The sequence below is a fragment of the Mesoplodon bidens genome (genome assembly GCF_964165515.1).
Source record: "Mesoplodon bidens genome assembly, chromosome: 16".
NCBI lineage: Eukaryota > Metazoa > Chordata > Mammalia > Artiodactyla > Ziphiidae > Mesoplodon > Mesoplodon bidens.
Genome location: NC_138173.1, coordinates 34,579,518 through 34,596,822, shown reverse-complemented (window position 1 = coordinate 34,596,822; position 17,305 = coordinate 34,579,518). Strand labels below are relative to the sequence as shown.

The 17,305-nt window shown below is 37.1% G+C and overlaps 1 protein-coding gene across 1 annotated transcript in view; it reads right to left on the bottom strand.

Annotated features, from left to right (window-relative positions):
• SLC26A7 (solute carrier family 26 member 7) overlaps positions 1-17,305 on the bottom strand; it is a 185,938-nt gene that overhangs the window by 87,933 nt on the left and 80,700 nt on the right. The window contains exon 4 of the mRNA XM_081258699.1: positions 9,271-9,435. Within this exon, the coding sequence (XP_081114825.1) occupies positions 9,271-9,435 (165 nt within the window). The remainder of the gene's footprint in view (positions 1-9,270; positions 9,436-17,305) is intronic.

Genomic DNA, 17,305 nt, shown 5'->3' with positions numbered 1-17,305 from the left:
TATTCACGATTTAATTAAGAAAAAAAGGAGGTCATACCCTTTAAATAGTTTCCACGGTCATACCCATTCAATAATTTCTCATTGTACAACTGTTACTGAAGTTCTAAAGAAGGCCCTGCATAGAAACACCTGTGCCCAGAGAAAAATAGGTCTGTGTTTCACTAGAGAAACAACAAAGTGATAGTATAACCAACAAAATTTAATAAATCTGACAGTACACTACTTTATAGTAGGTACTAAGTGCTGATCTGAAATCTATGAATCTTAATTCCCAATATATGACTTTGAGTCAGTCATCGACCACAAATCCAGGAATATCTCCAGAAAAATGGTAACATTCATACATGCTTGTTATCATGTGTTCAGACTTTGGTCTGAAAACACATTTGGCATAATCTGTGCATAGACATTTGTCTAAAATCCAGTGACCTGTACCCTTATAGGAGACAGAAGAGGAGCAGACACACACACAGAGGGGAAGGCCATGTGGTGACAGAGGCACAGTTTGGTGTGATGCAGCCACAAGCCAAGGAATGCCTGGAGCTACCAGAAGCTAGAAGACAAGGAATGATTCTCCCCTAGAACCTCCAGAGCATGTGTGGCTTTGGTGCCACCTTGATTTTGGACTTCTGGCCTCTGTAAATGAGGGAATAAATTTTTGTGTGTTGTTACCATGTTTATGGTAATTTATTACAGTAGCCATAGGCTACAAACACAGTTACCAAGTAAAATGCTTCTCACTGCTGAGACCATTCAAAGAGGGTGTTATGGACTCAATTGTGTTTCCCTAAAATTCATATGTTGAAGCCCAAATCCTCAGTACCCCATAATGTGACTCATAATATTTGGAGACAGGGCCTTTAAAGAGGTAATTAAGTTAAAATGATGTTTTTAGGGTAGGCCCTAATCCAATTTGACTGGTGTCTTTATAAAAAGAAGAGCTTAAGATAGACAGAGAGACACCAGGAAAGCACATGCACAGAGGTGCTACCATGTGAAGAGGCAGGAGGGTGGTCATATACAAGCAAAGGAGAGAAGCCTCAGAGCAAACCAGCTGTACTGGCATCTTGATTTTTGACTTCCAGCATTCAGAACTGTGAGAAAATACATTTCTATTTTTTAAGCCACCCAGTCTATACAGTTTGACATGGCAGCCCTAACAATACAGAGGACAAAGGGACTCACAGCTGTTGCCTTTGGAGTTCCCTATATACCCTAGTAAATTCCTCCCTCTTCAAGTTAACAAAAATAAAAGTAACCAAGATAAAACACAAAATGAAACTAAACAGAAAGCTTTTAGTAACAGTGACTAAACAATTAGTACCATTAAGAGAGACAGCCAACTGATTAAGCACCTGTCACAGATAAATAGGCATGATGGATAGTTGTGGTAAGGATTTCAACTACAGTGCCTAACAAAGGCAGTATTTAGAATACACTTGTCAGAGCTAGAAAGACCTTAGAAATCAACCAGTTGAATGTACTCATTCTACGGATGTAGAAACCAAGGCTCCAAAGATTTGTAACTTACCTTATCCTAGGAGACTTGGCTTGTGAGTGACAGAGTCAAGACTGTGACCCTAGAGCAACACATTCATCAATGCCTCACACAGTATTCTCTTCTTTCAGTCCAGCAAACAATTTTTCCAAACTTCCCTGGTGCTTCCTTTTTCCCTTGGGATATATGGAGGGGAGATGCCACCCTTTGAAAGAGAGACTATCATGGAGCATGGAATCTTTGATTTTGTTTGTTAGTGGTGGGATTCAATGGCAACTATCTGCTTCTCAGACAAACAAGATCTACCCACCTGCTGTCTTGTGACTTTAACACCAGCAGCAGAATCATGTCAATCCAAGGGAAGCAATAATGCCTTCCAACTTTATTCTAAAAACTGTGAGAACAGGAACCATGACTGTTTTTTCTTAACATATACACATTTGGTGAAAGTATACTTGTATCTATACAGTGTATTCACCTTAGTTCCTTCTCTCCACCTAGAATGGAAAGAAATTTTTATATTATCCGTACCACAAACATATGGTGGGAGGGCAGACTGGGATGGAAATAATGGGAGAGATTGTTTAAAATTCATCACTTTCTAGAAGAGTGGGGGAACTAACACTTCCAGGCACTAGGCTAGCCAATTGTTTAAAATTCATCACTTTCTAGAAGAGTGGGGGAACTAACATTTCCAGGCACTAGGCTAGCCAACTTATATGCAGTGACTCATTTAATTATTCAATTAATATAAGGTGAGCATAATCAATTCTTCACTCTATCACATTATCTGCTTCAATTAGACTGCCTGGTTTCCTTCTTTAACACTATCTGAGCTTATCTTGTTCACCAATTTTTCTCCTCCCTTCCTACTCCACATTGCCCCTGCCTCAGCATTTCAATAAAACTCCATGAGAACAGGGATGTTATTTCTCAACTATATTCTCATCACCTATGAGGTGGTCAATTAACATCTGTTGAGTAAATCCATTATAGTGGTTCTTAAACTCTTGAATCAAGGATGCACACTAATCTTTTCCCATCCATGTGTAGATTATTCTGTTGAATATTTCTGGTTTTGAAGCCTCACATTTACTTCAACTCTCCCACTTTTCAGATGAGACTGAAGTCTGCTGTGGGCCCTGGCTTTTGTTTTTTAAGGTAGCTTTCACATCCTTGGAGCCTTTAAACATGAGCCACAATTGCCCAGGTACACTCTTTCCCTGCCCCAACTTGCTTTCAACTTGATTATATTTGTCTTTTTTTTCTTTTTATGGGTTTTTTTTTTTTTTTTTGGCCGTGCCATGCGGCATTCGGGATCTTAGTTCCCTGAGCAGGGATCAAACCCATGCTTCCTACAGTGGAAGCAACAACTGCTCAGCCAGGAAGTCCCCAACTTAATTATATTTGAATTCTACCTCTAAGCAGATCTAGATTACTGCTCAGGGACCATTAAAACCATTTATGATAATTCCAAAATTGATGTTGGTACAAGTTCTCTCTGTTCTTCAGAATTTGATGTCTCCTATAAACTTTGCCTGCATATCTTTAAACAATTTAGAATGGTTATTGTTAAGATCAAGCTCCCCTAATCCCTCTACTTCCCAAAGTAGCACACACTAATAGAAAAACAAGACTAATATTAAGTTTAAAGCTCAAACAGTCTGTGTTTTCATGAATACAAACACAACCCCAAAAGGAAGAAAAAAAATACATCATTCTATTATTCTTTACATCATTTTATATGCATATTTCTGATCAATAACTGCTTCTTACACTGGAAATTTATCCCAATAAACTACTGCTTTAAGGGATACATTAAGTCTCCAACCAAAATGTGATCTAAGGGAAGTATGGTATGTTAAACAGCTAGAGACAGCATGGGTGCACAAAACTCACTTGCACCAAACTCACAATCAAGCATGCCAAGGCCCAAGTGGCATCCAGCCATCCCTTGTTTAGAAAACCAAGTTTAATTTGAATTACTTAAGCAACTGGATTTTGTGCTGATGCATTTTTCAGTGAATTGCGGGGGATGGAGAGCTTAGCCCAAGATAATTGAATTGCTAAAATATTTGCCTTCTGATTTAGAATTTTAAAGTAACCTTTGTTACAAATTCCCATATAATTGTTTCATATACAAATTAAACCTGCCATATTTTCTCTCCCCTATATCCCTGATTGATTCAAGCTGCAGATTAACATTCCTTTTCTCTCCCCTTCAATTCATTCTGTCCATTTTTCAGGGTGTATTGAACATCCTCACAATTCACAATAGAAATATCACCATAACTTCAGAGAAAATGTGGGTTGTCATAAACTACCAAAGCATGTTCTTGATTCAGAGATCCCAGAGGGCCTGTGTCTTCAAAGTAGATTTATTCTCCACATATAAGTCTCATTTGTACATATTTAATTGTGATCTCATTCTCTATGGAAGAAAATGTTTCATTGGTTCTGATTTCCTTTTGATGTTTCTATCCCAGTTTGTTAATATTCTTGGTTCCTGCTTTGTAGCCTTCAGAGCTACCCAAACTAGAAAAATGCTTTACTTGTACTTCAGGGATGGGAGTGGGAATGAAATTGCTTTCTGGTTCTGAAACTCTCAATTTTAAAAAAGGAAATAAAAACTTTCCAAAAAAGGTAGGTGAATATATTGCCAAGCTTGCCTTGTGCTCTTGGCTTTAATGTACAGAATTATTTAGAAGAGTTCTTATATAAAGCTATGCCAGTGAAAATAGCTTTGCCAAATTTATCATAGGCTGCTACAGGCTGAGACACTGGTGCCACCTCAAAGAAATTCACATTTGCTAATATGAACTAGTAATTTTTGTTTTATTGTGCCTTTTGGGGGGAATCATCCTTTCTAATAAAAAGATACATCATCATTTCTCAGTATAAAAAATCAATTTTTGTACTGACAAGAATAATTAACATTTTCCCTGTTATTTGTGTGGGACCAGCTATCAGTCAAAAAATTTAAATTTGATAAAAAATTATATTTGGTCTCGACCTGCTATCTTCCTGCTCTCTGATTGCCTTCTCCAGAAGCTTTTAGTCTTCAAAAATTCACATAGTGAGACGTTTTCTCTAGATTTTGGTTTTACCAATTAGAGAATTTGTCTTCTAATGAGTATTAAAATAAACTTCAAAGTTATTTTTCTTTTTAAAAAAATCTCTCAAAAGGGAACCCTAGTGCACTCTTAGTGGGAATGTAGATTGGTGCAGCCACTATGGAAAACAGTATGGTGGTTTCTCAAAAAAACTAAAAATAGAGCTACCATATGATCCAGCAAGTCCACTTCTGGGTATTAATCCCCCAAAATGAAAACGCTAATTCAAAAAGATACATGTACCCCAATGTTCACAGCAATATTGTTTACAATAGTCAAGATATGGAAGCAACCTAAGTGTTAATCAATAGATGAATGAATAAAGAAGATGTGGTGTATACATATATAACATATATATATATATATATATATATATATATGTATATATATATACACAATGGAATATTACTCAGTCACACACACACACAAAAAATGAAATTTTGTCATTTGCAACAACATGGATGGATTTGGAGGGTATTATGCTAAGTGAAATAAGTCAGACAGAGAAAAACAAATACTTTATGATGCCACTTATATATGGGGTCTAAAAAATAAAGCTAAAAATATAACAAAATAGAAAAAAAATTAATTTGAGAACACAGGAATAAAATGATTTAACTGGTGAGCCAGGGTCCAAAGACAGAAGCGACTCATAATATTATTGCTTCTGCTTGTTTTACAATATACTGCAGAACTGTTTATAATTTATTAAATGGGTTTATAACTGGTTGGGGGGAGATTGAGCTGAATAGATGGAACTATTTTAAAATAAAATTAAAAACATAGCATTTCTTTACTTCTGATGACTAAGCCTCATTAATAGCAGATACTTTTTATGTTTTATAAATTTTGGACTCATCTTTATTTGTAAGTTGAAAAAAAGATATAATTTTGTTTTATTATTTAGATTTGCTTATCTGATTAACAGTCCTCTAGAGAGGAAAAGGATTAGTATCTATTACTTATATAGCACTTTTTAAAGTGCACTGACATAGAAAACAAACTTATGGTTTCCAAAGGGGAAAGAGAATGGGGGAGGGATAAATTAGGAATCTGGGATTAACAGATAAACACTACTATATATAAAACAGGTAAACAACAAAGACCTGACTATATAACACAGGGAACTATATTCAATACCTTGTAATAATCTTAATGGAAAAGAATGAAAAATAATCGCACCTGAAACAATGTAAATCAACTATAAGTCAAAAAAAAAGGATCTATTGGAAGTCTGTTCTATAATCTGAGAGGGAAGAAATGAGCATGTAACACTAAACTTATCTGATTCAAATTAATCCTTTAAAATGTTCCATGGAAGCAAGAACATCTGCCAGCCCTAAGTAACCAAAGAGATAGAGATTTTAGCTAATCAAACTAGAGAATTAGATTCTCTTAGTAGAACAGAATCAGGCATCCACCATGAAGACGCTGTAAAAACCATCACAGTGACAGATGGAAGATACCTCAATATGCAGTGACCTAAGAACAGGATAAAGCCAAAGGCTATGTTTTCTCTCAAAGTTGATCAGAAGCACTACTATTACTGAAATTAATTAATGCATATTTTGATTGGCCAATTCTGAATTGTTTTAGGAAATTTGAGTGTTCCAGCTGAGATTATTGGGAGTGGTGACTGGCTCATTGTAAAAGAGTCTCAAATAGTCTAGATGTTAATTTCTGTTCCGAGGAATATCAGTAACATATTCTTTATCCTTCATCAGCCTGAGTAGCTTTCATAAAGGATATAACAGTTTTGAAATCTTAGAAGCAGAAAAAAATCCAAAAATGTGTTAAATCACTCTCCTCTAGGTTCTTTGACCTGATGACCAAGGCCTCTATTTTGTCCTCTGTTCTATACCTCTGTGCTGAGTTCAGCTCTCCTCCTTCACATCCCACCTAAATGATCCATGGGCAAGTTCAGATTTACATTATTATCATCAGATTCTTTTTTATCCTAACTACACCAAAGCACACCTTCCAAATGTCCCAATGTGACCTATGCATGATGCAAAATCTATTTCTTAATCTAATGCTCAGATCACAATTTTTGACATTGCAATATCAGCATTAATTTTGAAACTTTGGCAAGAACCAAAGCATCATTCTTACCTAGGTGCCTAACAGTGCAGGGCTCTGAGACTTTGAAAAGCAAGAGCAACTTTTCTTTGTTTTCCATCTACACAAAGCATACCAACTTCCAAGTGAGTAATGCAAATTTAGTCAGCCATCTAACAATATTTCTAAATCTGATTACATTTCAGTATGAGAACTTACAAAAGACCCCGAAAAGTCACATTACAGTGTCTGATCTACAAGGCAAAGAAAAAGTAGCTTGCAGTTTACCTTCCAAGAAAACAAAATTTAAAAAGTCATACACAAAACACTTCAATGTAGCATTTTATTGCACATTGCCACCAGATAATGAAAGACCAAATGTTCTCGTATCTGACTATCTAGCCTCCTTTAGCACAAACAGTGAAAAGAGGAATGATTATTTGTGTAATGTGAATATGACTGAAGTGACCAACTTGTAACCTGCACTCATTTCTTTACACTGCTCATGCACAGACAAGCATGCTGTTCCCAGACAGGAGATCAGGAGAGAATCTAGTACTGATTTGGTTCTGTTGTTGCACACCTGGCATCACCAAAAGTTTTAACTCAACCAGTCACCTGATAACTTACAGCTATTTTGGTCTACTTTTGTTTGATCTGGAGCTTGGAATTATATTGTTTCCACTTGCAGTTTTAGTGTTCTTGTTTTAGTTTTATGCTTTCTTATAATGAATGAATCACTGAGCAAGATATTACCTAAATAACAAAAATTCAGAATAAGCTTCCAGCTTTGTGTTGCCAATTACTATCTATTTTAATTACTTTACCAACTAATCAGAGAAACACACAAACAAAAATGATACTGTTTTTCACATAACAAAATGGCAAATTTTAAAAATAGTAATAATCAGAGATGACAATGATGAGAGTAAATATTAATTGGTACAGCTTTTCAGATTGATATTTGGCAAAAATATTTTAATCCAGTGACTCCATAACTAGGAATTGATCTCAAAGAAATCATCAGGGATGCAAACTAGAGCATAGGAATAAAACAAATCTTCAATGAGCTGTGTATAATTGTGAAATACCACAAACCACCTCAATAACAGGACTTAGATAATTTATTACACTTCTATATATTGAGCTACTATTCAGCCATTCCTTGATTAAGAGCAAGAATATTAAGAATAGGAATACTCTCATTATAAAACATTAATGTAATTCAGTATAGAACATTACATTGTAGGAGACCAGAATATGCCACTCCAAAATAGGCCTCTTTGGTATAAGAATTATTTTTAGCTTATTTTTTTGAGAAACAACAGATACAGGGAACCTCTGAGAACAGTGTAAGTTACCCTTTCATAGAGAAATTTATATTTATATAGAAAAACTTTGTTTGCAAGGGTGACTTCCCCTCAGTACCAGGAAGAAAAAGATGACTCTAATTCACAAGAGATTCTTACCAATGGAGAAGGCACCGATTTAAATCTGCATAATAAACCTTACCCATGTTCACTGTATTTTTCATGGTCACCTTCTCATAACGTGATTCCCCCAACTCTTATTCCTTTGTTTTAACTGAAGATGGTATTTTAACCCAAATCCTAGCCACTTCTTTTGAGTCACTAATCCCGGAGTTTCTCCCATGTGTATATGAAATATACATGCTAATAAACTTGTTTGTTTTTCTCTTGTTAGTCTTTTGTTACAGGAGCCCCAGCTCCTCAAGGATAGAAGGAAAATATACTTTTCCTCCTCTACAATATAAAATTAAATGAAATGAAGTATGGTTGCTCTCAACTTCATTAACAAGACATTGATTTTCTTATAAAACTCCAATAGGGGGCTTCCCTGGTGGCACAGTGGTTGAGAGTCCGCCTGTCGATGCAGGCGACATGGGTTCGTGCCCCGGTCCGGGAAGATGCCACATGCCGCGGAGCAGCTGGGCCCGTGATCCATGGCCGCTGAGTCTGTGCATCCAGAGCCTGTGCTCCGCAACGGGAGAGGCCACAACAGGAGAGTCCCGCGTACCGCAAAATAAATAAATAAATAAATAAATAGAAACTCCAATAAGATGTGACTTCCTGAGCAGTCACAGAGGGGAATTATTAGGATAATATGTTGAAACTGGACACATGTTCCTCTCTCAGGTTCAAGTGACTTTTAATAACTGATTGTCTGCTATTGGGACTCCAGACCCCAATTTTGACCAAGCCTCTGATTTGATCTATACCAGGGTTCACAATATGGAAAGAATGTGGTAAGGTGTACTGTTGTTACACTGGGCCACAAGCCTGGTAGATGGCTTCCATTAGAAGTTAGCAACATATCTGGTCACAGAAAAATTCAAGCTATTTGTTTCCAACCATGTTCCCAAATTTTACCGTATTTAATTATTACAAAGAATTGCTCCCCAAATTAGTAGGTTTTACTAATTAGTTTCATACCCTTAATCACATTAAAAATGTCCTAAAAGATTTTATTTAAGCCCAAGTTGCTTTAAAATAGAAAAATCTCAGCATTGTAATTAACCAAATTTTACTATGTGAAACACACACCCAAAATATATGAACAAAGACATACGGAAAAACTCACATAAAAGAATCCAAGTGGTCCAGATATATATGGCATTTTCATTCCCAAGAGATATTTGACTTGTGAAGTCACGACATGGGTGGCAGCCCCAGTTGTCATCGCACTGATCACAGGCTCTGTAAGCAGGAATGTGGCACTACCCAGTTGTAGCACAAACATGGCCACCTAAGAGGACAAAGGAAGATGAAACTTCCCAAGCTTCCTAGAAGGATTAATATCTGACACATTTTCATTTTCAATACACAGACATAGGACACTGATGTGAAATGTGCTCTTTAAATTTTATATATTCAATAGCTTGAGTTTTCTTGAGAACATTACTAGTTTCCAAGATTTCCCAGATGTTTTGGGGTACAATTACAAGTGCTTCAGTTAAAGTTAACACAGTTTTTTTCTGAATATTGACTTTTTTTCTCTTTTCCTAATCATATAAGTTACAAAAAAAGGAAATATGTTCAAATCAGTTAATATATGGGGTTCTATGGGGAAAAATAAAATTTGCATTATCATATCTGTAATTTTTTAAAAATCTAGGGCTTCCCTGGTGGCGCAGTGGTTGTGAATCCAACTGCCGATGCAGGGGACACGAGTTTGTTGCCCTGAGCCAGGAAGATCCCACATGCCATGGAGTGGCTGGGCCCGTGAGCCATGGCCACTGAGCCTGCGCGTCTGGAGCCTGTGCTTCGCAACGGGAGAAGCCACAACAGTGAGAGGCCCAAGTACCGCAAAAAAAAACAAAAACAAAAATAAATAAATAAAAATCCAAAGGACATGATTCATTACTTTACACCCAGTAGGCTTAAAACTTCAAAAGCATTGAGGAGAAAAAGCCATTTCTTGAGTTTTTGCCAGGTTCTGAGAAATGGAAACCTACTGTTTTGACTAGATGCTCTATCAAGTAGCTGTAAAGGGCAAATATTAATAGGAAAACATCACGACTTATGTGTATATGGAGAAGAGCAAAAGACAGAAATAGGTTAAAGGAATATGCCTTAAGAAACCCAGGAATCAGTAGGAAAGTCATTCTCCTTAAACTTTTCCTTTCTGCTCCTAGCATCATTCTCCATTGCAAAACTATTGCATGGCCAGACAAAATAATCTCATCTGAGTAGAAGCTGTGCATTGAGTTCTGCTGGGCAAAAGATGGCAGCAAAAATCAATTCTCTTTTCTCTACTAACTACTAACATTGCAATGATTAGTGTAGAGAAAGAACTTTTAGGAGATGGCCCACTCTTTGACTGAATGCATCCATGTAAACTCAGACATAGAGATTTGCTGTTTTGAAAGTAACATTAAATTACATTCATGAATATCCACACTGGAAAATGAACACAAAGCGAGTCACGCTGATATATCCTCTTAATGTGTTAATTATAATATTTAGGTCAGGTCTTAAAATTCTTGTTGGAAAATAAGATTAACTATTAAAGAAATCAAAGGAAAGAATAACAATGAGATCTCCTTCTATCAAGAGTTCACAGTGATAAAAATGAAAAGTATAAAGTGCTATCTAAGTACCACCAGAGCATACATTGCAAAATATATAATTTCCATCATATCACAATGTCCCTTGGCCAAAAGCAGTAATACTCTAAACTTGTATTAGGGTGGAGTTTTCTGGGCTCAAATCTGAAAACTTAAGTTCTGATTCTGGCTCTACCACATCTTAGTTTTTGTGACTATAGAAAATCTGTTAAAAATTTCCAAGCTTCATGATCTATAAATAATTAGAATGATGTCTGCCCTATTGATATTGCAGAATTGTTGTAAAATGAATGTGAATTAACATATGAAAGACCTTTGAAACCTGTAAAATGTGCAACATATGCGATGTACGTTGAATGTCATAAGGTGCCGTATATATTTACCCAGCATGGAAAACTAGCTACGAGATTTCAAAATGTAGAAAAGGCCACACCATATTTTCCATTTCTGGAGAACATGAACAAATTTATCAGTGCAGAAAGAAATGTATTTGAACTGTTTACATCTATGTGTCAGTTTGTCCAATAGAAATGTCCCAAGGGAAATACCCAATAAATCAATAGTATGGGTACAGTTGGAACACACTGATTCATAGTGTGTTGATCTTCATCCTGAAAACACAATTAGTTAAGAAAAATACTGAACCATTTTTTCCCAAGTATCTTTCTACTAGTTAGTTGCAAATTATGACACTAACTCTTAAAGGCCATGAGGATGAAATTAGCATATTATTGGGGTAAGATGAACTCCAGAGAGTTGGATTTTCATTTCAGCTAAATGCAGTATACAAGCAATCCAAATCTTTGAAATTGTGAAACCTGTTTGCATATATGGAATTTTATGCATACATGGAATGTTAGAAAGTTCTTATCTGTATGACAATAAATCTTATTTTCATTTATTTTGAGAAGCAAACTCCTTTGGGACGCCTCGTATAGATCATCACCATTTTACTTTCTGGTTTTTATTTGTTTCCTACCCAGCATCTACTTAAAAGGGTTAATGATTTCTCATGTCTGAGAAACAAACATCACCTAACCTGAAGTGATACACCAACAACTTCCAGCTAACCACCATCTTCTAGTAGCAACTTCTTTGTCATTTCCACAACCTGAAAGTTACAAATGGAAGGGTATGGGAAAAATTCAAGATATAAAGAGTTCAACCCTTTCAAATGTTCAAAATATATGTACCTACCTTACAATATAAATCAAAAAGATTTAAAACGTATCCAAAGACTCAAAGTATTTTTGTAATATTCTACTCGTACAGTTTTATACTTTAAAAAAACTCTTCCCAGCAACGAATAAATTCCTAAAATGGAGAATTCTTGACTTTGGAAGTTCAACAAGCCCCTTAAGACCTCATTTCTGATACAAAATATTGTGTATGTAAAGGATGATTGCAAACATGTGAGATTTAGTCAAAGAGAAATTACTTTCTTCTGGATGACAACATTCTCCATAACCCAAAACAATGGCAGACATTTTAAGAAGGAAAAAGAGGAAGAGGAGGAGGGGGAGGGATAGGACAAGGTGGAGAAAGAGAAGAAGGAGAAATTTAAGAACTCCCCTTTCCCCAGCACCCAAATCTCAACAGTTTATTCACATCAAAATTAGGGATCTAGCATACAAAGGCTGAGGTATACAGGTTGAAGGCAGCAAGTACCTGTGCAACACAGGCTTTGTTAAGAGGTGGCCACAGATGGAACTGTTGTTCTCAAGATTTTTCTGGAATTTAAGTATGTAAAATAAGGATCCTTCTAGAATATTTCGCTTGGAGGCCTAGTGTTTAAATTTTATGCCGATGTTAAACAATTTTTAAGCTAATGACTTAATAAAGAGCTACATCAATGCCTTTTACTAATAATAGGAATGATGATAATTCTAATCTGGCTAGCTAATTCCCAAAAACTTGCCCATGCAACATTTTATGGGAAAATAAATTTCTTACAATATATTTCAGCTGTTTGTAGTAATGTTGATGTTCTGGGCTAATGCTGAAAACCTCTGACACACATTATTAAGGTTCACTAGCATGATACTATTTGGTAATGCTTTTATAAACACCATATGCTCTATATAAATTGAATGTATGTCAGATTTCAGGCCATTTTTTGCAAGTGGCCTTCAAGTAGTGAAAAAAGAAAAGAGTGCATAGCAAACAACTATACTACCTAAGTGGATGGAATATTGCATGCATTTCAGGTTTTGTCAGTTTGTCTGCAATCTGGCTCTCACATTATACCAAATCACTTATTTGTTTGTTCAGTGAATATTTATTGAATGCCTACTAGGGGCAAGACACAACATTGTTGCAGAATACAGAGATAAAGATATAGCTCACACTTTGAAAGACCTTATAAGCTGAGATGAAATGCTGATGTTGGGAGCAGGAAATGTTAATCAGGAGCATAAAGAACTGTAATGTAGGTGTTAATAGGAAGGTAAGGTCTAAGAAGCTGTTTGAGTGGGAGCTAAAAATCTAAAAGCCCTTTGTTCTCTACTGAGTATGGTATGCAGGTGTGAGGGAGAGAGCTAAATTGCTCGTGATAATAGGAGAACAACTGAGTACTGTGTAGGAATATGGCAGAAAAAACCTCTGTGTGGCAAGAGAACATGAGACAAAACTGTCAGATGGATACCTATGAAGTTATATGCTGTGGAATTCAGAATATAAAGCTCTTCTCTATACTATTCAGTAACAAAAAGGAATGGACTATCAAGCCATGCAAAGACATGGATGAATCTTAAATGAATATTGTAAGCAAATGAAGACAGTCTGGAAAGGCCACATACTGCATGATTCCATTTACATGACATTCTAGAAAAGGCAAAACTATAGAGACAGGAAGCAGATCAGTAGTTGCCAGGGGCTTGGGTGTCGAAAAGTATGTAAAAGGTGAAACATAGGGAACTTTTTAGGATGGTGAAACTATTCTGTATGATACTATAAGGGCGTATATATGACATTAAGCATTTGTCAAAACCCATGAACCTTAATGTGTGCAAATATTTAGAAAATCATTTGGAGGTCAGGAGACCCCAGGATGGAATGCAGAATGTGACAAAGAATCTAACTGATGACCAATGCATCATTTACTCTCTATATATGTTTTGCCTTTTCTAGAGTGTCATTTAAATGGACTCATACAATATACAGATTTTTCAGACTTGCTAAATGTATGAACAAACCCCACTGAAAGGAATGCAGAAAACGTACTCATGTGAATAACTCTGGAAATTGGTAAAGAATATAAAACCAAAGGCAAAAAAGAAACACTGTACTTGAGTTGATAAGGTAATTTCCCATGGGAGTAGAGGTTAACAATTCTGAAACCACTATAAATATACACCAGAATTGAAAAATCAAGTAAATGGATGGTAGTCAGTGGGAGCAAGGTTTCTCACTATTGCATAAGTTATAGACAAGCAAGGAGAGAAGGCTAGAATGATCAGTATGGGAGGGATAAGAGTTGCAGACATCAGTAGGAAACCCTGTTTAGTTTAACACAGATATAGATGGATACATTTAGAAATATATAGGTATGTTTACATACTTTTGTTGATATACACACATATATGTCCTTGCTGTGTCAGCTGAAAGGGCTTAGAAGCAAACAACACCCCTGTGGCACACCTCACACCCAGATAGTAATCTCTAATACCATGGTCCAATGAAAGAAACCAGATCTCCTTAGAAGAATGGCTGGGGATCCGGAGGAAGATGGCGGAAGAGTAAGACGCGGAGATCACCTTCCGCCCCACAGATACATCAGAAATTCATCTACACGTGGAACAACTCCTACAGAACACCTACTGAACGCTGACAGAAGACCTCAGACCCCCCAAAAGGCAAGAAACTCCCCACATACCTGGATAGGGCAAAAGAAAAAAGAATAAACAGAGACAAAAGGATAGGGATGGGACCTGCACCAGTGGGAGGGAGCCGTGAAGGAGGAAAGGTTTCCACACACTAGAAGCCCTGTGTGCCCTTCCCTCCCCTCTGCCTGAGTGAGCCAGAGCCCCCGAATCAGCGGCTCCTTTAAACCCATCCTGTCTGAGCGAAGAACAGATGCCCTCCGGCGACCTATGCGCAGAGGCGGGGCCAGGTCCAAGGCTGAGACCCGGGAGCTGTGAGAGCAGAGAAGAGACAGGGAAATCTCTCTGTGCAGCATCGGAGGCAGCGGATAAAAACTCCATGGTCCGCTTGATGTGCCCTGTGTCTGTGGAGTGCATGAATGGACAGCGAATCATCCTAAATTGAGGAGGTGGACTTTGAGGACAAGATTTAAGATTTTTTCCCCTTTTCCTCTTTTTACAACGAATTATCGCAAATTGAGGTGGACTTTGAAAGGAAGATTTCAGACTTTTTCCTCTTTTCCTCTTTTTACAACGAATTATCCCAAATTTAAGAGGTGGACTGAGAGCAAGATTTTCAATTTTTTCCCCCTGTTCTCTTTTTGTGAATGTGTATGTGTATGCTTCTGTGTGAGATTTTCTGTGTATAGCTTTGCTTCCACCATAGGTCCCAGGGTTCTATCCGTCCATTTTTTTTTTTTTTTTGGTTTGGTTTTTCAAAAATTACTTTTTAATTTTTAATAACGCAACTATGTTTTATACTTTATTCTATTTTACCTTATCTTCTCTCTTTCTTTTTTCCTACCTACCCTTCCTCCCTCCCTCCCTCGGCCCCTTTCTTTCTTTCTTTCTTTCCTTCCTCCCTCCCTCCCTCCTGTCTGTCTTTCTTTCTTTCCTTCCCGCCTCCATTCTTCCTTTCACTCTTTCTTTTTCTTCCCTTCCTCCCTCCCTCCTTTCTTTCTTTCTTTCTTTCTTTCCTTCTTCCTTTCTTTCTCTCTCTCTTTCTTTCTTCTACTAATTCTTTCTTTCTACTTTTTCTCCCGTTTATTCTGACTGGGTAGATGAAAGGCTCGTGGTGCTGCAGCCAGGAGTCAGTGCTGTGCCTCTGAAGTTGGAGAGCCAACTTCAGGCCACGGGTCCACAAGAGACCTCCCAGCTCCACATAATATCAAGTGGTGAAAATCTCCCAGAGATCTCAATCTCAACACCAGAACCCAGCTTCAGTCAACGACCAGCAAGCTACAGTGCTGGTCACCCTATGCCAAGCAACTAGCAAGACAGGAACACAAACCCACCCATTAGCAGAGAGGCTGACTAAAAACATAATAAGGCCACAGGCACCCCAAAACACACCACCAGACGTGGACCTGTCCACCAGAAAGACAAGATCGAGCCTCAACCACCAGAACACAGGCATTAGTCCCCCCCACCAGGAAGCCTACAAAACCTACTGAAACAACCTTAGCCACTGGGGACAGACACCAAAAACAACAGGAACTACGAATCTGCAGCCTGCAAAAAGGAGACCCCAAACACAGGAAGATAAGCAAAATGAGAAAACAGAAAAACACACAGCAGGAGAAGGAGCAAGATAAAAACCTACCAGACCTAACAATGAAGAGCTAATAAGCAGTCTACCTGAAAAAGAATTCAGAATAATGATAGTAAAGATGATCCAAGATTCTATTTCCATGATCCAAAATCTTGGAAATAGAATAGACAAAATGCAAGAAACAGTTAACAAGGACCTAGAAGAAATAAAGATGAATCAAGCATCGAATAAAAACACAAGAAAGGAAATGAAAAATACTCTAGATGGGATCAATAGCAGAATAACTGAGGGAGAAGAAAGGATAAGGGAGGTGGAAGATAAAACAGTGGAAATAACTGATGCAGAGCAAAATAAAGAAAAAAGAATGAAAAGAACAGAGGACAGTCTCAGAGACCTCTGGGAGAACATTAAATGCACCAACATTCGAATTATAGGAGTTCCAAAAGAAGAAGAGAAAGAGAAAGGGACTGAGAAAATATTTGAACAGATTATAGTTGAAAACTTCGCTAATATGGGAAAGGAAATAGTTAATCAAGTGCAGGAGGCACAGAGAGTCCCATACAGAATAAATCCAAGGAGAAATACGCCAAGACACATATTAATCAAACTGTCAAAAATTAAACACAAAGAAATCATATTAAAAGCAGCAAGGGAAAAACAGCAAATAACACACAAGGGAATCCCCATCAGGATAACAGCTGATCTCTCAGCAGAAACTCTACAAGCCAGAAGGGAGTAGCAGGACATAATTAAAGTGATGAAGGAGAAAAACCTGCAACCAAGATTACTCTACCCAGCAAGGATCTCATTCAGAAATGATGGAGAAATTAAAAAGTTTACAGACAAGCAAAAGCTGAGAGAGTTCAGCACCACCAAATCAGCTTTACAACAAATGCTAAAGGAACTTCTCTAGGCAAGAAACACAACAGAAGGAAAAGACCTACAATAACAAACTCAAAACAATTAAGAAAATGGGAATAGGAACATATATATTGAAATGACCTTAACTGTAAATGGATTAATGCTTCCACCAAAAGACACAGATTGGCTGAATGGATACAAAAACAAGACCCATATATATGCTGTCTACAAGAGACACACTTCAGACCTAGAGACACATACAGATTGAAAGTAAGG